General features: G+C 42.4%; 1 protein-coding gene across 9 annotated transcripts in view; it reads left to right on the top strand.

Annotated features, from left to right (window-relative positions):
* Positions 1-26,833, top strand: part of LOC102932484 (PARP1 binding protein) — a 93,563-nt gene that overhangs the window by 40,384 nt on the left and 26,346 nt on the right. For 5 of the 9 annotated variants that reach the window (XR_006289190.1, XM_037879623.2, XM_037879618.2 and 2 more), the window contains 2 exons: positions 20,268-20,451; positions 24,368-24,546. The exons of 3 other annotated variants lie outside the window; for them this stretch is intronic. Coding sequence is in view for 5 of the 6 variants with exons in the window: in XM_037879623.2 (XP_037735551.1) it covers positions 20,268-20,451; positions 24,368-24,546 (363 nt within the window). In the remaining variant the exon portion in view is untranslated. The remainder of the gene's footprint in view (positions 1-20,267; positions 20,452-24,367; positions 24,547-26,833) is intronic. One more of the 9 variants, XM_037879646.2, reaches the window with a different exon arrangement.

Raw genomic sequence — 26,833 nt, forward strand, 5'->3', positions numbered from 1 at the left:
ATTGATTGTATTTTTAAAGTAGACCGCAATATACTGGGCTGTGTGGTGATGCTCAGCTGCGCATTGGAATGAGTAAAACACTAGTTGTGGAGTTGTTACCATGAAGCTGATGACACCCTTATTTTGAATATTGCTCCATCCATCAGACACTAGACACACATGAGGAGCTTGCACGATAAGAACACCAACTCCTTTTCACATTGATTGCTTCAGCATTCAGAAGACTTCTCACAAGCAGTTTCCTACTTGGTATTTTGCACACTGGATACAATTTATGAAAAAAATCTTGCATATAAGGTTTTTCAAGTATATGAAACTGTGTAATGCTGGTGTAAATACCTCTAGCAAACATACTGTCAAGTTTGTCTTTGGATAGAATGTCCCATTATCAGAAAAGCCTCTTAACACAGATTTGATGAACGTCTGAAGACTTTCCAGAAGTAGAATTTTTCAATGCTGAACCAGATGAAGCACCAAAAGTCTTATTAGAAGACTGAAGAAATGAAATTAAGGTCACTATCATTGTCACTCATATCACTATCTTCATCAGCGGACTTCATGCTTAAGACGCTGCTGAAAAAGACTGAGTTTGCACAGAAGAAGACCAACTTTGATGCAGACCAGTTTTCCCTTTCTTGCTGTTTGACTGCAATAATCTCATTTTTGACAGAAACTGGACACATCACAAGAATGCAACAAGTTTTGTTCCATTCTATCTAATGTCGCATACTCAAAAGAACAGAACTTGTACTTTAGATACAAAAGTTTTCCCATGTTCATGTCTAATAAACTTCCATATAAATGATATTTTTTACTTTCCAAGGCTGCATAGTTTGTTACTGTTTTTAATGTTTCACTACTTTCTGGAATGCTCTCTAGATCAGTAGTTCTCAAAGCTGGTCCGCCGCTTGTTCAGGGAAAGCCCCCGGCGTGTCGGACCCGTTTGTTCACCTGCCGCGTCTGCAGGTTCGGCTGATTGCAGCTCCCACTGGCTGCGGTTCACCGCTCCAGTCCAATGGGGGCTGCGGGAAGTGACGCGGGCCAATGGGCATGCTGGCTGCCCTTCCCGCAGCCCCCGTTGGCCTGGAGCGGCGAACCACAGCCAGTGGGAGCTGCGATGGGCCGAACCTGCGGACGTGGCAGGTAAACAGAGCGGTCCAGCGCCCCAGGGGCTTTTCTTGAACAAGCGGCGGACCGGCTTTGAGAACCACTGAAGTATCTCTTGTATTTTAATCGACTAGTAGCCATTCAGTTCTGTTTGTAACAGCTGCTGTTCCAGAAGATTCCAGACAATCAGAATGTTTTCAGGCATGGTTCCCCATCTGTCCCAGGATTCTTAGAGACTCCACATTGCATAGAGGGAGAAGGGGATAGGTAGCCACTCCTCCTCCATGTAGCAAACACAATGGGCTCAAACTTCAGCAGGAGGAGGAACAGAGCAGGAAGGGAGGGAAGGGACCTCAATATAAATGTGATGTCAGCCCCATTATTAGCATAGAACTTTTCATATTCTTTGCAAGGTTTGGCTGGGGATAGATGCAGGAGGTGGACGTATGGTTTATGAAGGGGCTATTTGTTGAGAGGGAGAGGAGTGAGGGTTTATTTACATGGGCATTTAACGTGAATTGTTTGCTTTGTTGAGGATGGGAGAATTGTTGGGGGCAGGCGTTAATAGGTATGATATTTTGTTGGTTAAGGAAAAGGCTTAATGGCTGTGTACGTTTTCTCTTTGTGTTGTAGAAGGAAGTTAAATGATTGAACCCTCCTCTCCCACCCCCACTCCCTTTTGGAATTAATTTCTCTGCCTGGTCAGTTTAGATTGTAAACTCTTCAGGAAGGGACCATGTATTTTAACTTAATATGCTTTGTAAACAACCATGGACATTCCTTGCAACTAAGAAATGGTTGAGGAGGCCCTGGAACTAACAAATATATCCACAGTTTCTTGTAATAGATGACTTTCGGGATAAGAACCAAGTAACAGAGCCCAGCATGCCTAGTCTAGTTGTGAAGTACATGAACCTGAACGATTCCATGATAAGCAAATACATACAATGACAATTGACACTTTTCTGTGTACTTGAGGATTTGAAGAACCTATTTCTCTTGGTGTACTGCTGTAAAAACATCCATAGATCCACTGGTATCAGCAGTTCTGAAGATCCTTATTCCTTCAGATTAGTTTGGAGATGGGCCTGAGTGCCAGTTACATTAAGGTTCAGTCTCTCTAGAATGCCATCATGAAGCTTCCAGGCTTCTAAAAGCTGTAGACAAGCTCCAGCTCCATGGTCTGACCCTTGGAGTTTATGATTTATGGTCACATAAATCTCTGAGTTTAGGGAGGAGCAGTCTGAGTAGACCAGCAGCAGGGGTGCTGTGCCTGGGTGGGGCCCTGGCTTCCCTGTGTAAAACTAGCCAGTAAGTGGCACTGTTGTATAGCTCTTAAAATTAGTAATAAGAGCCTGAAGCAGCCACTTCAAGCACTCTGATCCAACACCTTTGGTGAACATGCAGTTCTGCAGAGGATCTTTGTGAGCCCCATGAACCATCATCTTTGCAGTTGCTTATGCAGCTTATTCAGCCTGAGGCTGAAATTAACAATGAATATGGGTAAGTGGATCAGGTTTTCTTTTGAGAAGGAACGACTCAATTTCTCTTACTTTGTGTGCAGCCATTGTAAAGCCACACCCACACCCATTTGAAGGCTTAGGTGATTGTATTTTAGGTAAGAGAAAATGAGGCAGTTGTGGTTGCAGAGCTTTATACAGCCTTGCACTGAAGGTTTGGATCCACTTTTTGTTACTTGGAGGCCACCTGAATACCAACTGCGTTCTGGACGGCCGTGGAACTTTCAGCTCAGAGTTGTCCATCTCTTAAGAGTGTGGATCTGCAGAGGCAATATACTCCGTAAACCTTCCATTTATATAGGGACTCTTTAAACTTTCACTGTTACAATTTTTCATGTAAGGGACGTCTGTTTTCAGTTATTTTGGAACATTTACAATGTATTGCAATTCAGTGAAACGGAAATATTTAAATGAATCTTGAAAACTACCGCAAAACTGCTTTGTATCTGTCAATTCATAGTACAGAACAGATGCTAACCTGTATTTTGACATTTAAAATGTTAGGGGAAAAGTTGCTGATCATAAATAGTGCCAGTCTTAAAATACATTGTTAAAAGGATTGGACTAATTACTTCATAAAAATTTTGTACATTTTTAGAATTTTAGAAGTGCAAAGGTGTGGGTAACGGGCTTTTTTTTTTTTTTAAAAAAAAGTGAGCCATGTAACAAATACCAAAGCTATAGTGCAGGGGTGGCCAACCTGAGCCTGAGAAGGAGCCAGAATTTACCAATGTACGTTGCCGAAGAGCCACAGTAATATGTCAGCAGCCCGCCGGCAGCCCCACTGATCAGCGTCTCCCTCTCCCTCCCCATGCCTCCCACCTGCTACAGTCAGCTGTTTCACAGCATGCAGGAGGCTCTGGGGGGAAGGGGGAGGAGCGAGGGCACGGCAGGCTCTGGGGAAGGGGGAAGGGGACAGGAGCCTTGGGGAAGGGGTGGAGTGGGGTCAGGACCTGGGGCAGAGCCAGGGGATGAGCAGTGAGCACCATTGGCACATTGGAAAGTTAGCGCCTGTAGCTCCAGCCCCAGAGTCGGCACCTATGCAAGGAGTCGCATATTAACTTCTGAAGAGCCGCATGCGGCTCCGGAGCCACAGGTTAGCCACCGCTGCTATAGTGGATTTTCTTTAAAAATATATATATAATTTTTTTAAGTTTAAAACCTTTTTAAATACCAAGTGGGCAACCTTTTATAGTAAAATTGAATCCCCAGATAAAGTTCTTATAATGGAAAATCTGATGGACTTATTAATTAGTAGATGCCATTATGATTGTTCTTTGTGCTTCATTCCAGTTTAGTATTGGAATTGTTTCAGAGTATTGAAAATCTATTACACTACTTTAGGGGAAACAAACCTGTGTACTGTAAATTACTTTTTAAAATTAAAGAATTGTGATTGCAATGATTGTACGTTTCAAAGAGTAGGTCTGACAGAAAAAATAGTCTTGTTGCTGTTGGTTTTTAATTAAGTTTGGATTGTTGTAATTTCCTGTTCCTTTCTAAACTTCCTGATTCAGGCAGGTGCTGGGAGAGGGCACTGTTGTGACCTGAAAGTAGAAGTTCAGAGCACAGCCCTCTGAGCAGACATGGATTCCCAGCTACCAAGACCCTTCCTTTTAAAGGGATGCTCTGGCCCCATCTCTGAGGCTAGGTCTACACTTCATAGTAAACCTGGTCTGTGGGACCCATACCTGCAGACCCAGAGTTTCCAAGCCCACACTTGAGCATCCACACTGCTTTGTAAACACAGGCCTCACAATTATGCTGATGTATCCCAGGGTTCCTAGCATCCTCGTCTGCTGTAGCTGCCTTAGGGCTTGGTTCATAGTGGATTGTGGGAGAACTTGTCTGTTCATCCCATGAAACTTGACCAGAAGTGGTTTGACTGGTTTGAGCCCTCCAACACACGCAGCCAAGCCTTGTCGGACACATGTATTGCCAGCAGATGGAGTCATCAGCATCAATCCTGACTCGGTGGAAAAACTTCTCCAGCTCACTCTCACTCCTATATCAGGAATCGGGCATACCATCTGTGAGATGCTGGTGGACAATTCAGCAGCTGTATTTGACCTACTGAATGCACCTCTTGGAGGCTGGGATGCTGACATGCCAGCCATGACCCAGCTGACACAGCTCATGCCTGTTGCCATAGACACACTTTCCCCAAATGTAGAACAGCAGTTCTGGAGCAGAGTCATGATCACAGACTGGTGGGATCACGTTGTCATGTGGACCTGGGATCTACAGTGGCTCCAGAACTTTAGCATGAATCATAGGACTAGAAGGGACCTCAAGAGGTCACTTAGTCCAGTCCCCTGCACTCATGTCAGGACTAGCTATTATCTAGACTATTCCTGACAAGTGTTTGTCTAACCTGCTCTTAAAAATCTCCAGTGATGGAGATTCCACAACCTCCCTAGGCAATGTATTCCAGTGCTTAACCACCCTGACAGTTAGGAAGTTTTTCCTAATGTCCAACCTATAACTTCCTTGCTGCAATTTAAGCCCATTGCTTCTTGTCCTACCCTCAGGGGTTAAGAAGAACAATTTTTCTCCCTCCTCCTTGTACTTGAAAACTTATTATGTTTCCTCTATCTTCTCTCTTCCGGACTAAACATCCAATAATTTCAATCTTCCCTCATAGGTCATGTTTTCTAGACTGTTAATCATTTTTGTTGCTCTTCTCTGGACTTTCTCCAGTTTGTCCTCATCTTTCCTGAAATGTGGTGCCCAGAACTGGACACAATACTCCAGTTGAGGCGTAATGAGGGCGGAGTAGAATGTAAGAACCGCTTCTAGTGTCCGTCTTACGACACGCCTGCTAATACATACCAGAATGATCTTTTTTTTTTTCCCCCCAACAGTGTTGTAGTGTTGACTCATATTTAGCTTATGGTCCACTATGACCCCCAGATCTCCTTCCGCAGTAGGCCTTCCTAGGCAGTCATTTCCCATTTTGTATGTGTGCAACTGATTTTTCCTTCATAAATGGAGTACTTTGCATTTGTCCTTACTGAATTTCATCCTGTTTACTTCAGACCATTTATCCAGTTTGTCCAGATCATTTTTGAATTTTAATCCTATCCTTCAAAGCACTTGCAACCCCTCCCAGCTTGGTATGGTCTGCAAACTTTATAAGTGTATTCTCTGTACCATTATCTAAATCATTGATGTAGATATTGGACAGAACTGGACCCAGAACTGATCCTTCCGGGACCCCTCTTCCAGCTTGACTGTGAACCACTGATTACTACTCTCTGGGTATAGTTTTCCAACCACCTTATAGTAGCTCCATCTAGGTTGCGTTTCCCTAGTTTATGAGAAGGTCATGTGAGACAGTACCAAAAGCTTAACTAAAGTCAAGATATACCACGTCTACAACTTGCCCCCTATCCACAAGGCTTGTTACCATGTCAAAGAAAGCTATCAGGTTGGTTTGGCACAATTTGTTCCTGACAAATCCAAGCTGACTGTTACTTATCACCTTATCTTCTAGATGTTTGCAAATTGATTGCTTAATTATTTGCTCCAGTATCTTACCGGGTACAGAAGTTAAGCTGACTGGTCTGTAATTCCCCGGGTTGTCCTTATTTCCCTTTTTATAGGCTGGCACTATATTTGCCCTTCCCAGTTTTCTGGAATCTCTCCTGTCTTCCATGGCTTTTCAAAGATAATTGCTAATGGCCCAAACATCTCCTCAGCTCCTTGAGTATTCTAGGCAATTCAGGGCAATTGCCTCGGACCCCACAACACAGGGGGCCCTGTGAAGCTAAGTTGCTCAGACTTTGGCTTCAGCCCTGGGTGGTGGGGCTTGGAACCCCAGGCTTCAGCCCCATGTGGTGGGACTTCGTCTTCCTGCCCTGGGCCACAGGAAGTCTAATGCCGACCCTGCTTGGTGGACTCCTTGAAACCTGCTTGGGGAGGCGCCCCACAGTGGGCCCCGGAATCCTGGTTGAGAACTACTGTTCTAGGATGCATTTCATCAGGTCCTGGTGACCTGAAGACCTAACTTGTCTACGTAATTTTTAACTTGTTGTTTTCCTATTTTAGCCTCTGATCCTACATCATTTTCACTGACATTCACTGTGTTAGACGTCCAGTCAGCACCAACCTCCTTGGTGAAAACTGAAACAAAGAAGTCATTAAGCACCTCTGCCATTTCCACATTGTCTGTTGTTGTTGTTGTTCCCCCCCATCATTAAGTAATGGGCCTTACCCTGTCCTTGGTCTTCCTCTTGCTTCTAATGTATTTGTAGAAAGTTTTCTTGTTAGCCTTTATCTCTTTAGCTAGTTTGATCTTGTTTTGTGCCTTGGCCTTTCTAATTTTGTCCCTACATACTTGTGTTATTTCTTTATATTCATCTTTTGTAATTTGACCTAGTTTCTACTTTTTTGTAGAACTTTTTTTTAATTTTTGGATCATTGGAGATCTCCTGGTTAAGCCAGGGTGGTATCTTGCCACACTTCCTATCTTTCCTTCGCAGTGGGATAATTTGCTCTTGTGCCCTTATAATGTCTCTGAAAAACTGCCAACTGTCTTCAATTATTTTTCCCCTTAGACTTGCTTCCCATAGAATCTTACTTACCAACTCTGAGTTTGCTGAAGTCTGCCTTCTTAAAATCCATTCTTTATTTTTCTGTTCTCCCTCCTACCATTCCTTAGAATCATGAACTCTATCATTTCATGATCACTTTCACCCAAGCTGCCTTCCACTTTCATATTTGCACCCAGTTCTTCCCTATTTGTCAAAATCAAGTCTAGAACAGCCTCTAGTAGCTTTCTCCACCTTCTGAAATAAAAAAATTGTTTCCAATACATTCCAGGAACTTGTTGGATAATCTGTGCCTTGCTGTGTTGTTTTCCCAAAGGATGTCTGAGTAGTTGAAGTCCCCCATCACCACCAAGTCCTGTGCTTTGGATGATTTTGTTGGCTTTTTTTTTTTTTTAAAAAGCCTTATCCACCTCTTCTTCCTGATTAGGTAATCTGTAGTCAACCCCTACCATGACATCAGCCTTTTTTTTTAACCCCTTTTATCCTTACCCAAAGACTTTCAACAAGTCTGTCTCCTATTTCCATCTCAACCTCAGTCCAAGTGTATACATTTTTAATATGTAAGGCCACACCTCCTTTTTTCCATGCCTGTCCTTCCTGAGCAAGCTGTACCCTTTTATACCAGTATTCCATTCATGCGTATTATCCCACCAAGTCAATCTATGATGCCAGCTATGTCATAGTTGTTTATTTACTAGCATTTTGAGTTCTTCCTGCTTATTCCCTGTACTTCTCGCATGAGTATACAGACATCTAAGATACTGATTTGAGTCCTTCCCCCTTCCCCCACCCCCCAGTTCTGTCTTGTCTCTCCTTTATCCCTGCTATAACAGCCCATGCTTCCCCCAAATTCCGATTCTTCTCCCAGGTCTCCATGTTTTTGATTTACCTGTGGGTTTTGGTCACCTGCTTTCTTTGAACCTAGTTTAAAGCCCTCCTAACTAGGTTAGCCAGTCTGTAACCAAATATGCTTTTCCCATTCAGATGTTCTTGGAGGTTTGTGATCAGCTTGCCCTGACCCTCCAATGCCAGGAGAGCTGCATAAGGGAGGTCATGCCAGTCTGGAAGCAAAACTGTTATAATAGTCTGGAAGCTGGCTACTCCATGCTGATACAGGCCTGTTGCTAGCCAGTTTGGAGTTGGCAAGTCAATTGTGGTGGAGGTTTGTGGAGCGATCAAGACTGATTTACCCAAAGGTGAGCGGTATTAAAAATGTTCCTGAAATAGTTGCTGGCTTTGAGAGAATGAAATTTCCAAACTGGGCCAGGGTTATTGATATGGCACTCATACCCATAGTTTGCCCTCTGCAAGGAGCATGTGAGTACATAAACTGTAACAGGTGCTACATTGTTATGCAGGCCCTGGTTGACTACGGAAACAGATTCATGGACACTAATGTGGGATGCACTGGTGCATGATGTAAGGCTATCCTAGAGGTGGGGATTTTACCTTCATGGATAAGCTAGGACATTATTTGCACCAAATGCCATTGTTATAAATGGAGTCGCTGTTCCTACTATTTGAGGGGACCCTGCTTAGCCCCTTTACCCATGGCTTATGAAACTGTACCATGATTTCAGAGGACCTGGCAAAGGAAGGTTCAACTACACACTCAGTAGCTGTAGGCTAGTGGTGGCATGTGCATTTGGCAGATTGAAATTCTGTTAGTGCTTGTCATGAGGTGCAATCCTTCATTGCCATACTGGCACCTCCTCCTGGTCATGCTGGGGATTAGCTTGAGGCTGATGTCCGCGGTCTGCACACCAGCACTCTCTCTGCTGCTGCCAACGGCTCCTCTCTCAGCTCCCAGAAACGCAGTGTTCTCTTTGTGACTCGGCCCTGTCACCATCCGAGTTTCCCCCTTCCGAGAGTGGGGGGGGCGGGGGGAAGAGACAGAAGGGGGAGGGAAGGTATCTCTGTCCAACCACTTCCCCAGTGGTAAGTGGGAGGACCCAGGCCCACCCACTACTCCAGGTCCTGACTCAGGGACCCTGTGAACTGCATTCACCTATTGTATTCCTTTGCCTTGACTACCGCTGCATTTCCCTGGGCTGCATCCCTGTGGCTACAGCACCCTACTCAGTCTCAGCAGCCTGTTTGGAGCTCCTTCTGTACTCCCCAGGTCCCTGCCTGCACTGCTCTGTCCAAGGTGCTGCCGGGTTGCAGCCTATTAGGGACACAGTCCTCTCCTCAAGCTCCCAGCAGCCCCCAACTACCTCTGGACCTCAGCCCTTTTTAAGTGAGTCTGCTAGGCTTTGATTGGCTATTCTTCGCAGCCTCTCTCCTATTGGCTGCTTCCTGCGCAGCTTCCTTAGGCCTCTTTTAATCCCTTACATGCCAGTGTGGGGTGGATGCCCTATCAGTGCTGCATTCAGAACCGTGTGGATACTAGTGTCATCATTGCTGTCCATATTATTGTGGCTAGCAGTGTTCTGCCTGATGTCTGGGAGGACAGAGGAGAACCTTTTTGCCAGGAGTGGACTCTAGACATTGCCGAATTGCTGAACTGGTATCCACAGCCCTTTATATACAAAAAAAAATCCTCCATATTACAATCAGTGGTTGAAGGGAAGGGGCTAGGAGAAGAAGAGCGATGGTATTCTAAAACAAGCATTACTTGGCTAAACTCTTGTCACCTATATCCAATGTGTTATTTTTATTATGGCTGAGTCTGGTAGCACTGCATATGATAAAGTTGCCTCATATTTCCCATTTTAATGCCCTGTTTTCAGTTGCTTATAACTTTGCTAAACAGTAACCATTTGGGCTGAAATTTTGCAGGCTGATAAGAGCAGAAGGTCGCTGTCCCATAGGAATTCTGCAAACAGTATGGCGAGGGACCAGTACACATTGAAGGTCTCAAGCAGATGTACTTGTGCGCATTGAAACACCCATTGGGGGTACTCTGGAACTTCCCCCCAACTACTGTGAATACACTGACGTTTTTGAGAAGAAGAATGTGGAAACCCTTCCCCCACATTGGGACTAAACTGTCCATAGAACTTCAGTCAAGAGTGAAGATGCTATTTGGACAGATGCATACAATGTCAGAGCCTGAACTAGCAACATTGCAAGAATATCTCCGAGAACCTGGCATAGGGGTTCATCTGCAAGTTGACTTCACTGGCTGGCACCTCAGTCCTTTTCATAAAAAGATGGCTGCCTCTGCTTCAATACTGTGCACTCCGTCAGATAATCTGGAACTGTTACCTGGTGCCCCGTTTCCTGATTGCTGGATCACAGGGGTGCTCCTTGTGTGTTCACTAAACTGGATCTCTGGGGAGCTTATTTTAGAGAGGGGATGAATGGAAGACTGCCATTTGAACCTGCTATGGCCACTTTCAGACTGACTTAATGCCCCAGGGATGTTCTAGGCCTTCATTAACAATGTGCTACGAGACCTCCTCAACCAGTTTTGTGGGGGTGTGCTTAGATGACATATTGATCTTGTCGACAGTTTGGACTAACACACCACTTACATCCACACAGTCCTGTAGAGACTATGGCAACATCATCTCTATGCTAAACTTAAGTGCGCATTTGATCAGACCTTCACAGAGTTCCTGGAGTTCATCATGGGCCCGGAAGGAATCAAGATGGATCCGTGCAAGGTCTATGCCATTCGCAACTGGGGAGTTCTGTGCAATGTGGCTTCATGAATTTCTGCTGGGGGTTCATTTCCAACCCTTCAAAACCCAAGCTGAGTCCCTCACTGCCCTATTCTGGGTAAAACGCGCAGTTCCATTGGTTGCCTGAGGCTGAGTGCACATTCAAGCAGTTGAAGCTTGTCTTCACTATTGCTCCAGTATTCTTCCACCCAGACATGATGCAAGCTTTCGTTGTGGAAGCCAAAGCCTCTAGTATAGTGTTTGTGGCAGTCCTCTCCCAGATGCATGAACCCAGGCAAATACTATCGCCTATCACCTACTACTCAAGGAAGCTCATCCCTGCTGAGCAAAACTTCAAGATCTTGGACAAGGAACACTTCGCAATTAAGACCACCTCTGGAGAGTGGAGATACCATTTGAAAGGGACCTGTCATCTGGTCCAAATGCTTATCAACCATAAGAACCAGGAGTACCTGTGTAGGGCCAAAGCCCTACACCAACAACTGCTGCAGTGGGCCCTATTCTTCTCTCGGTTCAACTTTTACCTTTTACTACAGCCTTGGAGCCAGGAATAGTAATGCCAATGGCTGTCCTGAAGATACGCCTCTGATCCATGAGACCCTGGTCCAGAACCAACTCACGTTTTCAAGTCCCATAATTTCCTTAATGCAACTGGCTGCCAGGACCTGTCTATGCTCATCCCCTCTGCCTCTGAGTCTGGAATTGTTCCCAATGAGTTGGTTATTATCAAGAAAGAAATGCAAAACACCCACGAGGGGATCACATGCCTCTGTGTTCCCTCCGGACCTGTGAGTAGCAGTTCTTCAACTGTGCCATGATGCTACTTTGACAGGATGTTTAGGGTGATACAAAATCCAGCAATTAATGTCCCATTTCTTCTGCTGGCCCTGAATGTGCCCCATGAGAGAAACCTTTGTAGCTTCCTGCAAGGTGTGTGCCTTCACCAATATCCCATGTCAGAAACCCTGCAGCCTCCTCCAATCTCTAGACACCCCATCTTGGTTCTCCGAGGCCATTTCCGTGGACTTTGTGGTGGAACTACCAGAGTCCAGTGGTTTTATGATTGCAGTTGGTTGATTTGCTTTGCTAAGATGGCTCAGTTAATTCCCTGCATAGGTTTACCCTCCACTGGGAAAACAATCCAGCTCTGGATAAACAACGTAGTCCATCTTCATGGCCTCCCAAGTCACAGCATCTCCAACCGGGGTCACAGTTTATTGCCCACTTCAGGCATGAGGCCCTATGTTTTTATTAGGAGGACACACACACCTGTCCTTTGCCTACCTTCCTCAGTCAAATGACTAAACAGAATTGGCCAACAGTTTTCCAACAACACTTACAATGCTACATCAACCACTGCCAACATAACTGGTCTTCACTCTTTCCCTGTGCAGAATTCTTGTACAATAATGCAGACCATGCCTCCACAAGCCACAGCTCCTTCTTTATCAACTATGAGTACTACCCCTAATTTCACCCACGACTACAAACAACCTTGACCAATCCATCTGCCTCAGACCTCGTACAATACATCCATCACATCCAAGAGGAGGGGAAGGGACATCTTGATAAGGTGAAGGAGGACTACAAAAGTCATGTGGACAAACATAAACAGGGCCCTGCCATCCCTATAGGACAAAAGGTATAGATTTCAACAGAACACATCCTCACGGACAGTCCTGGATTCAGCAACAAATCAACCCAGTAACCTTCAAGCTCCGGCTCCCTTGATCTCTTAGAATCCACCCTGTAGTCCATGTCTAACTTCTAAAACCATACACCGAGAACATTTCCCCATAGAGACCAGCTGCTGCCCTCATTGGCACAAGTACAAGGTCAGGAGGAATACATTGTACATGAAATCCTTGACTAAGATCAAATAGGGCAAATTTATGGTACCTGTTTGTTGGGAAGGTTATGGCATGGAGAAATGCACTTGGGAGCCAGCTGAAAATATTCACACTCACTCTGGTTCAGGCCTTCCACAGGAACCACCCTAAGAAACCGGGATCCCTGTATCCTGGAGGGAGCCCCTAAAGAAGAGGGTGATGTCATGATCCAGGGGTCTCAAATCTGGGATCAGCCACATTCTAACTCTGTACCTGGCTGCCTGCTAGTAATAGCTTACCTGAGACCCATGAAGCTCAGCCTCAGTGTGAGGCTCCTCCCTTGAGATCTGATTGACAGACTCCAAGAGTGAGTGATTTGACAGCTTCCAGTTCCTGCTGCTGTGTTAAAGTACAGCCAGCAGGTCAGACAACTGAGCTCCATCCTGCCCCAGACTGTGTGCCTTGTGGTTCCTGCTCCTGCTACCTTCTCCTGCTACCCCAGCTTGATCTCCTGGCATTCTGAGTTGGCTTGACTCCTGACATCTGCCTTGTGGTTCCTCACCTCCAGTTTGTCTCCTGCTTCTCACCTCCTGGAATCCCAACCCAGCTGACTCTTGACTCCTGTCTCATGACTACAGACTTTGACTTTGCCTACTAGATCTGGCTGCCCATGACCTGGCCTGGGAAACCCCCTTGCTGTGTCTTCCCCATTTGTGTCCCACCTCTTTCTGACTGTTTCTTTTTACATCTCCAGTTTCCTTGTCCCTTCCTTGTTTTCCCCCTCCTTCTGTCTCTCTTTTTCTTTTTGTTTTCACTGAACCATGGGGAAAAGTGTGCCTGTCAGCGGCAGGGTTTTCTTGGAGGTGTGAGGAGAAAGCAGTGAGTGGGCAGAGCAGGTATAAGGCCCAGGTCTGATTGCTCCCTGAACTGTCTAAGATGCTCTCTTCTGTCTTCTGAGCATGGTATAGCAGAGACTGGAGTGAGTGGTGGGTTTGGGAACCAGCAACATGCCTTCCAAGTGGTCTGCACACTCTCTTCTAGTGGTACAGAGTGAAGTTGTCTTTGGTCAGTGAGCTTCCCAAGATTTTAGGACTATATTCACCTAGGACTGTTTAAAATCTCAGGGCAATCTTGGGAAAACAGGACAACTTGTATTGTATTAAGTATAGTTTGTTTTTTCCTCTGCACTTTTTAACCATTCCATATTCTCCATTCCAGCTTTGTCAATGTACGTCCTCCCTTACCCCAAACGCAGACTATCCTTCTCCCCCAATACTGACTCTCAACACTTGAGCTCCAGCAAGCTCCAATTTCAAAGCAACATGTGACTAGATCCCTTAACTCAGCTCTTTTACATAAGTTTTTTTTTTTCTTCCCCATCTTGCCTCAAGCGTACCTCTAGACTAGGGAAAATCTTTACCCTACAAGTTTGCATCTCAAGGGAAGTTCTGGGTTCCTTTTCGTTTTACTTCCCATACTACTAACTGAAGCTAGTAATTGTCTTTGATGGATCAGTTAGAGGACCTCCTCTCCCTCCACTGAAGCAGAAGAGAAGGGGCTGCTGTAAAGGGGTCTCTGGCTGTTAGCATGAATTTGTCCGTATTTATATATGAATGCATGCATTCACTATTCAGTGACTCAAGCAGCAGTTACAGTAGCCTTAGTTAAATTTACATTCTTTTCTAAAATATATTAGTCATCCAATTTGATTGTAGCCCTTTAACAGATACTATGAGGTAATATTCCAGATCCATTTTCAGTATGAAAAATAACTTGTGCAGTTTTGTTAAACTAGTTTTCCTTAACCCAGACCTTGTCATATTTGATGGGGTGTATTGTCATTTTGGGCAAAAGCTGCTATTCCCTTAACCATGCTTCCCACTGTAACTTATTCATCAACCACCTCCATCTATATATGGTGTGACAAAGCTCTGTGCTTGTCTCCGTGGGTCCCGTGTTTCCTGGCAGATTTCGCTAGCCTCAGAGGCTCACTGTGACCCTCCACGTAACCCTTCTTTCTCTAGAGACAAGGGTCACAGTCTACTGAGCCATTTTCATCATAAGCCAGCAAGGGAGGTGAGGAGAAGTTATCCTTCCTTGCACTGTCTCTGTCTCCCAGTCTCAGTGATTAATCAGGGGGCAAAGGTGAGGGGAAGCCCGGGCCCACCCTCTACTCAGGCTCCAGCCCAGAGACCCTAATAGCATCAGCTATGGTAGCTGACCAATTCCCTGGGCTACTTCCCCCACAGCAGCCCTCAATTCCTCAAGCTCCACTTCACCCTTACCTCAGGGCCTCCTTCCTTGTGCCTGATATGGTGTCTACTACTCAGCCTCTCCAACAGCACAACTTTCTCTCACAGCTCCTGACATGCACACCCACCTGACTGGCTGGGAGGCTTTTATCTAGTTTCAGCCAGCCCCTGATTGGCTTCAGGTGTCCCAATCAACCTAGCATTCTCCCTGCCTTCTGGTAAGTTCTTAATTGGCCCCAGGTGTCTTAATTGGCCTGGAGCAGTTTCCATTTCACTTAACCTGGTACCAGGGATTTGTTTAGCCTGGAGCTAATATATCTATCTTCCACTACTTTTCTATAGCCATCTGGCCTTGCCACGTCACAATGGGTAAACATTATAGTTAAAATAATACCTTTCCCACCGTGGACTGTGTAGAGGGCATATTCTTGAACGTCAATAGTTTTGGTAGTTCGACTCTTCTGTAATAAATTTTAAATCATTCATGAAATATAACTATTGAGGTAAATTCAACCTTTGGGCAATGTATTCCAGCCTTGAATAAAACCAAATCTCACAACGTAGAGTATTCTATTATAGTGTACTCTGGTTCAAAATGAAATAAGCTATGGCACAATGTCTTAATATAATCCACACACACATTAGATCAGCACTTTATGCCTTGGCCTGTTTTTATAATTCTAGTTGAAGAATGAATAAACTTTTCCTTTCATTGCTCCAGCTAGAATTTGTATATCTGATGGGGAACTGGAACTCTTTTCCTGGAAAAGAGGGAGGAATACAGGCAGAAAGAGAGATTAAATGAACTTTACTTCAAGTAGCAAATATCCTCAATTGGCATTAGGTAGAGACTAAAATAAAAAAAAAATACTGAATGTGATTTTACTGCCTTTTTTTAATTTTATTCCCTTGAATAAAAACTGTGGAGTAATCAAGGATCACATAAAGTAGGTAAACATTTGTGGGGAACTAAAATATCAATAAACCTGTGATAAAGGTATACACATGCATTCGATGAAGTGAGCTGTAGCTCACGAAAGCTTATGCTCAAATAAATTTGTTAGTACTCCTTTTCTTTTTACATAAATATTGGAATTCTGTTCATTTGAATTAGCCAAATTCTTCATTTAAATACTTGAGAAATATGTAACTTTTTTTACATAAATTCAGGATTTCTGCAGTTAAAGGACTCAATCTAGCTAATAAAGACTGCTAACTTTAGGTGGTTCCTTCATCTGTTTGTCTACCTTACGTACTTCAGGTTGGTTACAGTATTTATGGAATAGGCCTTACTACGGTTATCATAGTACATTTCTCATTGACGGTAAGCATTGCTTCTAGAGATGCCAGTTAAACACTGCAAGGTATAAGCAGTTTGGTGTGAAATTTCAAGAGAGTTGGCTAGCACTCCTAGTATGTATATCCTTCAAAGACAGAATTTTCTTCAGCAATGCTCTGCTCTTATCTCTTAACAGCTGCATTGGATGACTTTTTCCTTTAGAATTTTCCATTTCTTGTGCTTAAAGCAAAGGTTCACTGCCTTCCTCTGCAGTGTGGGGCACGGGTCACTTGCTGGAGGATTCTCTGCACAATATGAGGACTTCAGTAGCTCAGACATAAGTTAGGGGTTTGTTACAGGAGTTAGTGGGTGAGATTCCTTGTGCAGGAGGTCAGACTAGACGATCATAATGGTCCCTTCTGACCTTAAAGTCTATGAGTCTATGCTTTTTTTAATATACTCTCCTGACTAAAATCAGATAGCTCTTGATTTGTGGGTAGACTGACTCCACATGGGTGTTTCCCTTTGGCTACATACAAGCATTATACTTAAACTTCTTGTAGTGCGTTAGCGGTTGTCCCTCCTCCTCTGGCTCAGTGGGAGAGCACTTCACCTCACTGCATCACTGGGATGTCGCCCACTAACGGGGAATTACAAATTGAACACAAGGGGCCCTGGCCGGTGGCATAGGTAGGGCCAAGCAATATCTTGGTCTAAGCCTCTTAGGCCAGGCGGAGCAAACAGTCTTAAGGGCTCAGGCCCTGAGGCAGTGCAGAGCAAACCAACAGTTTTAGGGAGCTCATGCCCTCAGGCAGGGGAAAGCTGTAAGCAGTCTAGAGGCCCAGGCCTTCAGGCAGGGTAGAACAAACAAACAGTCTATCACCTGATGTCCTGGCTCAGGCAGATGGCAGACAATCGCAGGCTTCTTGGCCTCAGGTGGGGAGGCTGCCACCCCAGGGGTGGAGTTTGCAGCAGGAGGTAAGAGGACCCAGGCCCACCCTATTCCACCAGGTCCCAGCCCAGGGCCCTAACAGTGGTGAAGGGTTCTGCCACTGGGTCAGTGGGGATTCTACCACAATACGCTGACTCGGGTTCTAACAGTGAAACTTGACTAACATCTGGTTTCCCTGGGTACTTCCTACCATAGTCTGGGCGAGGGGTTCCATAGTCCAGGAGTCCTCCATCTCCTTGGGGTATATGGCGAGCGGCAGTCCCGGTAGCTCTTCTCCTGGGTCAGTCTTGTGCAGCGCAGGTTCATCTTTGAGGTTTTGCAGGGGGCTGGAGACCCATTTTTTCCTGGTTCAGACTCAACAGGGCTAACGGCTTCGCCTTTTATATTTAGCTTATGTCGAGGGGTGGGCCCGGCCTGGCTCCGCTCACTAGGGAATCAGAGTGGCTCCTTCCCCTTTGGCTCAGTGGGAGACTACTCCGCCTCACTACACTTCCACAAAGCATTTTATTCATTTTGATTTAAAGCTTGCAATTTAATGTAAAGTATAATCCAGTTTTGACTACCATAAAATGAATAAGACTACAAAAATTGAGACTAAGGATTGTGTGGCAAAGTAGGGCCTGAGTGGCAGGACAGAAGCAATAGGAGACTCAGGTTAACTTCTTTAGGGTTTGTAATTTTATTTACAGGACTCTTGATCAGTCAGATTAATTCAAAACAGCAAAGTCCCTGGGCATATTCCTTCAAGCAGTATAAAGAAATCACCTCTTATATATTCAGTCCAGTCCTCTCTTTTCTGCCCTTCACCTCCCCTCACCCTCAGCCTCTTTAGCTTTTTTTATTGTTTAGGGTGTGGACCTGACTAGGCTAAATTGCATTTGATGGAGGCACTTCCAGGGAATTTGTAAACTCCTGTTGAAATTTAATGCACAAAAGAAATGTTACTCCTCGTGGGAACACTGTGTAGACAATGTGTGTCAGGGCTCGGAGACCCTTTTTGGAGGGTGTTGTCAATTTGCACACTTTCTGGGACTTCAGGAGTCTATAGCCCTGAATCCCTGACAGGTTTTCTGTAAAATCATTTTTCCCAGTGTTTCAGAATTCTGAGTTCAATGTATCAGAAGCTTATTTTCATGTGAAACTTTCTTTAAAATGGGAGATGTAGTTAGCCCATCCTCTGATAAAAGTAATTTCTCATCAAAATGATGTAACGTGCTGACAAGTATGTTCAAAAATTTAGAAGTTGGGAGCAGACGAAAGGAGGAAGTTATGGACGCAAACAGAATAGTACTCTTAAACTGCATCAGACTGAAAAGGAAATTAATTTAGATTTAGGTCAGTCTCGGATTAAAGACAAGGTCAAAATAGAGAACTCTTTTACAGAGAAGCCGCCCATTAACTCTGCTGGAGTAGCATCCAAAGCAAGTCTGAGACCCACCCCTGAAGAAAGCTCCTTCAGAGTCTGATTAAGAAGGTGCCAACTGGAAGGTTCTGGAAGTTGAGGTATTGGTATTTATGTGCTAGTCACTACCACTGCATCAAAAGATCAAAAGCTTTGAGTTGTGAAGTTCTACCCTGTGTTGTCCTGAGATCATGAGACCCAGGAATGAGATTCTTATACAGATATTTTTAAACAATGGGTCCTGTCTGCTCCCTGTTGATAGGGAGTGGTCTTTAAACCAGGGTCCCCATACATCACTACCAGCTGGCAGCTCCATTTTGAGCCAATCAAAGATCTGAGGGTAAAAATAACCCTTTACTGGAAACAGTAAAGTTGAGGAAGGAAAGAATCAATTAAACAGGAGTATAAGCTGATTAAGGCTTGAAGGAAAAGATGAGTACCCAATACTAAAAAGGACTAGAAAACAAATATTCATATTAATGAATGCAGACGATTAAAATAATGACTAAAATTGCCACACTGCAGGATTCCTCTTTTAAAAATGGTCTCTGAAATAATGAATACTTAGTATAAATAGTTGATTTTTATAAAATGAGTAAAGGAATACTTGGGGAAAACTTTGAACATAATCAAATCAGTAGCCATGGAGGACATGCATCCTGAGCTGATAAGAGATTTGGAAACAAAATTACCAAACCACAAACATCTTTGAAAATTGATGGAGATGTGGGACGGTATCTGAGGACTGGAAAACTGATTCTTTGACATTATTTCCTTAAACCTGAGCACTGGTAATAATTGTAGCCTGCCTCATTTTGTTTGCTTTCTGTACATCTCTGCCACTCATTTTAAATTCTGTTTAAACCTTTATTGGTATTTAATAATTTGGTATTGTTGAGGGGCCCCAATCCATTGTGCTAGGTACTGTGCAAACTGATTAAGATACAATGCCTACTTCAAAGTTTCTCTAGCACAATCAGGAGTGCCTGCCATCCTTCATGAGTTTGAAACTTTCATTTGTGTAATTGGGAACATATATGCCTTCTTTTCTGGTCTTTCTATAAAAACTGCTGAACTTGAGCCCTGTTACATACTCTCATCTGTTATACTTTTGACATAACCGATACTATTGTATGGATAATTCATAGTCAAATTTGTGTTGCTGTATGTGCTCTCTGATCGTGGAGGAATCTTTCCTGCTCCGTTATGGAATAGGAAATTGTACACCTTTATAACGAATATCAGTGCTCGACTAGTCTTCTTGGCAATCTGATATTTTAGTTAAACTGAAAACATACTGGTTGTTGGAAAGGCTTATGTGAAACAGAAATATATTTGCAAATAAAGTAGTATGCCTTACTGTTTAGTGGTTCAGGTCTCCTAGAACTTTGTGACATGCTCATGATCTATGAGCAAAACAGAAAGATGTGGATTTGCAGAAGATACTTTTATCAGAACTTTCTTTCCAGCCAGGATAGTTCCTCTTTGTCTCGTAGATCCGCATACTGCCAAATGTTGAATTTGGTTACCTTTTTATTTTTCCTTTTGATTTTTCTAATCTTTAATATGTTAGTAAACTATTATGTCAAAGGATAGTATTTAATTGCACACTGCTGTTTTATTTAAAAGATCAAAGCTGTTCTCTGAACAGTTTTGATTGACTGTGAAGACTCTGTGTTCAGAACTAATAGGTATATTAAAGCATTGCCAAGATTAATGTGGGGATGACTCTGCCTATTTTCAGAATTGCAGGGGGGCGAATTCTATCAACAATCAAGATACACTTGATAAAAGGCCGAAACAGTGGGGATCCATTCTGTCGAGCAGCAGAGGAAGTTTTACGAGATTTGGATTTAAGGATTAAAAATATTATAAATTCTCAACATGAAGCTGTGACTGCTAGCACCACTGGAATCAGTCCAGCCCGGGTAATGGGCCTCCTTTTGTTCTCCTACTATACAGCTTTACAAGAAAGCCAATGTCTTTTTTTTTTTTTAAACTTGAAATATAGAATAATCTTTTCCCAATAATACAGAATAGTGTCATTTCATGTGTAGCGTAGTACACTTAAATTTGTTGAAAGACTCTAAGTCCTTTAGGATTATAGTGTGGTTTTCAAAAAGTCATTATACTTCAACTAAAAATTATTATGTTAATAGTTTTATAATTTTAATGTAACTTTTTTAAATGCAGTTTATTGTTCCCATTCATAAGAGTTTGTAAAATATTAAATATTTGTAAAATAACTAATCTGTTACTAATATTAATACAGTTAAATTTTTATTTAAATTCCCTGATAAAACTATGTTAAGATGCAGTTAAGGCTGAGAGTACATATAAGTAATTTAGGATAAAATACATTGATGACCTAGTTATCCCAAAATCAATCAATATAAATGCAGAACACTCTACGTTAAAAATTAAATCCAAACATGTTAAGATATAGTAATGCATATCCAAACAACCTTAATTCTGCTCTGTAGATACCATGCAATAATGATATGATTATGATTACTATTTATGGTCCCAGATTATATTAGTGATGTAAACTGACTTGTAAAGACTCATTAGATTTTTCTCTCTGTCTTGCCCTCCCCATTTCTCTCTTCCAAAAAAAAAGGGGGGGGGGTATTGCTACAGTGCAGAGTTCAGGTTACTTAGGTGGTGAAACTGTGTGATTTCCATAATTTAAAATGTTTGGATTTCTTTTAAATTTCATATTAATTCTGAATTTTCCTGGTTTATAATGCTTTGTTTTGGGATCTGTTAATATGCAGTGCAGTAATAGGTAGTTGTAGTCATGTCAGTCCCAGGATATTAGAAAGACAAAGTGAGTGAGGTAATATCTTTTATTGGTGAGATAGACAAGCTTTCAAGCCACACATGTCTCTTCTTCGTCACCCACCTTGTCTCTCTAACATCTCTGTAATGTATTTTACTGTAGATTACTGATAAGTACTCTCCTAGACAAAACTGAAGTGAAGATGAAGTTAAGGTTGAATTTTCTTTATTTGGTATTCATGTATAAAATTTTAATTAAAAAAGTCAGAATGCTACCATTTGGTATTCCTAATGATTTGAAGAGATGCCATAAATTATTTTCTATAGTTTTAACTTTTTATGTCCAGATTGACCAATATGGACTGGCTGCTTTATGCCACTTTGAAGAAGCACAAAGCAACTAGAGTTTATATTCCATTTGCCTCTCTTTTCCTGTCCCCCAGTTTCTACTTCTTGCCTCACTCTACGTTTCCCTGTGCAGTTTCCCCTTTACTCCTGTCCTACACATTCTCCATACATACACATCCTATTTCTTCCACCCACTAAGTCTCTGCATGTGGACATTTTCCTCCTCTATCCTACCTCCTCTATCCTACGAGTAGATCTGGTGCAACAGGTAGCTTTTGAAAATAAATATTTAGGATTAATAGTCACTCTTGGTTCTGTTTTTCATAACTGAAAGTTTTTCTGCCAGCAGAGGCTTCTGCATGAAATCTTATTCAGAAAAACTCTCAAAGTACTGTTATATCAAAATGGCTGCCATCTCTTGTTATTCTCAATGGAACACAGGTCATAGGTTGATGTCCCCTATAAACGTGGCCACCATTTCCCTTGTTCCCTGCAGGAGAGAAGCCAAAGATGGTGGCATCCTATATTGTGAGGAAGTGAAGAGGAATACCTGGGCCCGTTCAGAACAATGGGGAATAAAGGCCCTTCTCTAAATGGGCAACTGAAGGCAGCCTGTAATGTCAGTCCCTTTGAGAACAATGAGAGAGTCAGCAATTTTGAAAAAGTGCAGTTTTTGGTGAATCTCTCTGTAGAAGAATATTATTCTTTAGTGTTTGCTGAAAAAAAGTACAGTTATTAAGAATAATAGGGGCAAAATAGCCATTAATTCTTGAAAAAAATCAAATATAGCCTTTGTTTATGATTTCAATGAGGTTTTTTAACTATATGGGAGACATGAAGCATCTGTATTCTGTGAAGATCTTTTTGGACCTAAAAGGCCTGACACGGGGTGCTATATTTCTTATAGGAGTCACTAATAGATTCCATTATAAAGTCTCAGAAAAATAGGTTTTTTATTCACAGTAAGTGCTGTGATTTTTGGGGAGGGTATGCTGTATTTTTTATACTTAACAAAGGTTAATCCCTTCTTTAAGTGCAAAATTCAATTTCATTTTACCTATGGAGCCACAACTGGTGCTTTCACAATGTAGTATTGCTAGGAAGGCTGGCTGTCTAATTCACTTCTGAATAAAATGCACTTGAAAACAGTTGCCTTGCAGCAAACAGATACAAAACTTTTAACCAGGCAATATTTTTCTTTGCAATATCTCAATGTTGTGGGAATCCCTGAGCTTCAGCTAAATAATTATTCCACAGGGGAGAAAGCTTTGCTTTAATTTAATTATGTGAAGCCTGCATTAATGGTTAATGAGAATTTTCATCACTATCTGAGAAGTTTACTATTCTGACCAGAATTTGGCTGTTGTGACCTGGATTGACCAATATAGGACCTGGAGTAGCAGAAAGTCATTCATGAGAGACTAGTCAATTTATTTTGGAGGCAGGAAGAAATGGGCCATGGGCATAGCTTTAACAAGCATCAGAGAAATGATGCTTGCATGTGGCTGCTTTTTCCATTTAAGTTTGAATGCCTTAATTTGTAGTGGAGCTTTTTTTTTTTAGTCTGTGTGCATAGTTATAGTTGAGACTGCTCATTTTTTACAGTTTTCACAGTAAAACAGTTGTGCCATGACACAATATGATATTGCACAAAAGTCATTATGTGGTAATGTAATGGCTGCATTGGCTCAGAATAAAATTTTAGGGAAGTTAAATGGAACTGAAATAGACAATTCTGTTTTAATTTTAGGTGCCAACCATAGCTGTAGTTGCTATTTCTATTCACTAATTGTTAACTTATAGTAAATGTCTGACATATATATTGCGATAGTTCTTGAAAGGTAGATACACTAACTGGTGTAATCAGGTAGATAAAAGAATAGAATTTGATTTATTCAAGGAGATTGTTTAAGATTAGTTAACTGATTCTATAAACTCTGTTGCTACTTGTACTATCTTTTTAGAACAAATTTAAACTGCAGTGTGGTTTTTTTTAACATGTAAACAAGAAAACCTGTGGTTTTAAAAATACACTACTGTACATTTAAAAAACAAACCCTAAACTTCTGTACAGGATTGTTACTTTTTTTTTTACTTTCTATTTTTTTTATAGCAAACCTGCAATTCTTGCAGTACCACAGTGGTTATGAAGTTCTACGTCTCTGCTGCTGAGAGCAGCACTGAGCATTTCCATATTTAGATTTTCTTTGAGAACTTCTCCATTATTGTGGAAGATCCTGAGGGATCTATTTTATGCCAATCTGGAGGCTGTTGTACCTAACACACCTCTGGTCAGGTCTGTGAAAAGAGTTGGTTACTTGGTAAAAGCGATTGGTGTTAGACTGTCCCAGAATGTATCTGTGTGCCCCATAGCTCTCAAGAATACGTGATGGGGAACTGTTCATTTTCTTTCCACCTAACTTCTGTAGTGCAGTGTCATTGCTCAGACTCCGATATTTAGCTGTATATCTTATTAAGCTCATGCTTCCATCTAGCAATTAGCTAAATATCACTAATTGCGTGTGGGTTAGGAAGAAAATTCCCTTTTGGGTAGGTTATTCCATAATTGTCTGTGGGGGATTTCTTGCACCTTCTTCTGAAGCACCTGGCTGCTGTTGAAGATGGATTCCTTGTTGGTTGATTTGATGCATTGTAGCATTATTGTATGTTCCTATTAATATTTACTTAGATGGAATAATTTCTATTTACTTTCAGCCAAAATTACATGCCATAAACCATGGCACTGCCTACTGTGGCAGAGAAACTGTGAAGGCCTTATTAGCTCTTTTGGATGAAGAAGCTGCCAATCTTCCTACCAAAAACAAAGCAGAACTATTATATGGTGATGAAAATGTAACTCCATTTGGAATCACCTCTGTCTTAACACTCTTTAGGTGAGTACTAGTAAATCTATAAAATAAAACAAACCCCTGTAAAAAATGGTCTGCAGAACAACAATAACGTTCTTGCTTATACAAAGCAAATTACTTAGTAGCAAATTAAGAGATGAATTGTCAATTTGCTGTCAACTTTTTAGTTTCCAGTTTTTTTGTTTACTCAGTATATCTAATTTTCACTTCATTTGAGAATAGTGTGTTCATAGCTCAAAAAACATAATTATAACACTAGCAACTTATTCACAAAAGTGAATCTACCACTCTAAAATCTACCACTCTTTTCATAAACTTATGAAAAGTTTCTTACTTTTACTTAAAACTGAAGGATTCTTTTTGCTAAAATACAGGAAATCACTTTTATTTCCTTGTTTTCTTTCCTCCCTTCAGACTCTAAAATCTCTTAACAATTGCTACTTCTGTAGCACCTTTATTCTGAGGTTCTCAATTGCTTTACAAACAATAAAACTCTCAACATTGTGTGATAGGTAAGGGATCACTTCATCCTCCACCTAAGTACAGTAACGTCTGGGGTATAATACTGTTTGTAAGTTCTTATGTTTTAAAAATGTTTTTACCTACGCGGTGAAATGTAGCAGAATATGGTATTTTTGAGGAAAGGGATAATCTATATCTCTACCAGTAAATTTGTAATGCAGGTTGGTCACTGGTAGAAACATAGGAAATTGTCGGGCTCAACGGGTAGTGATCAATGGCTCCATGTCTAGTTGGCAGCCGGTGTCAAGTGGAGTGCCCCAGGGGTCGGTCCTGGGGCCGGTTTTGTTCAATATCTTCATAAATGATCTGGAGGATGGTGTGGATTGCACTCTCAGCAAATTTGCGGATGATACTAAACTGGGAGGAGTGGTAGATACGCTGGAGGGGAGGGATAGGATACAGAAGGACCTAGACAAATTGGAGGATTGGGCCAAAAGAAATCTGATGAGGTTCAATAAGGATAAGTGCAGGGTCCTGCACTTAGGATGGAAGAATCCAATGCACCGCTACAGACTAGGGACCGAATGGCTAGGCAGCAGTTCTGCGGAAAAGGACCTAGGGGTGACAGTGGACGAGAAGCTGGATATGAGTCAGCAGTGTGCCCTTGTTGCCAAGAAGGCCAATGGCATTTTGGGATGTATAAGTAGGGGCATAGTGAGCAGATCGAGGGACGTGATCGTTCCCCTCTATTCGACACTGGTGAGGCCTCATCTGGAGTACTGTGTCCAGTTTTGGGCCCCACACTACAAGAAGGATGTGGATAAATTGGAGAGAGTCCAGCGAAGGGCAACAAAAATGATTAGGGGTCTAGAGCACATGAGTTATGAGGAGAGGCTGAGGGAGCTGGGATTGTTTAGTCTGCAGAAGAGAAGAATGAGGGGGGATTTGATAGCTGCTTTCAACTACCTGAAAGGGGGTTCCAAAGAGGATGGCTCTAGACTGTTCTCAATGGTAGCAGATGACAGAACGAGGAGTAATGGTCTCAAGTTGCAATGGGGGAGGTTTAGATTGGATATTAGGAAAAACTTTTTCACTAAGAGGGTGGTGAAACACTGGAATGCGTTACCTAGGGAGGTGGTAGAATCTCCTTCCTTAGAGGTTTTTAAGGTCAGGCTTGACAAAGCCCTGGCTGGGATGATTTAACTGGGACTTGGTCCTGCTTTGAGCAGGGGGTTGGACTAGATGACCTTCTGGGGTCCCTTCCAACCCTGATATTCTAGGATTCTATGATTCTATGAAATATTAAACCTTACTATAGTTTGCCATAGAATCCTAGAATATCAGGGTTGGAAGGGACCTCAGGAGATCATCTAGTCCAACCCCCTGCTTAAAGCAGGACCAATCCCCAATTAAATCATCCAACAGATTTTTGCCTCATACCCCTAAATGCCCCCCTCAAGGATTGAACTCGCAACCCTGGGTTTAGCAGGCCAATACTTAAACCACTGAGCTACCCCTCCCCCCAATCTTATTTGTTAATTTAAAATTCTCAATTTTACTATCAGTTCTAAGTATTTTTTCTGAATTTTAACAAATGTATTTGTTGTGTCCAGAGATTTCATTATTTTTTTTATATTGAATGGTCCCAAAAATCTGTTTAAACTTTGTGGTCAGCTGTGCCAGGGATCTGACCACTTTCCAGAAAACTGTGTTTATTTTTAGGGCCAAGGTTGGAAGAGAAAACTGACATGTTTCATGTATGAAACTTTGAGAGATTCAGATAATTTCTCTTTGTCCCTCCCCTGTAGCTCTGTGTTGGCCTTGACAGAGCTTTCAGTTTAAATGGTTA

Source organism: Chelonia mydas, chromosome 1 (assembly GCF_015237465.2).
Source record: "Chelonia mydas isolate rCheMyd1 chromosome 1, rCheMyd1.pri.v2, whole genome shotgun sequence".
Taxonomy (NCBI): Eukaryota; Metazoa; Chordata; order Testudines; family Cheloniidae; genus Chelonia; species Chelonia mydas.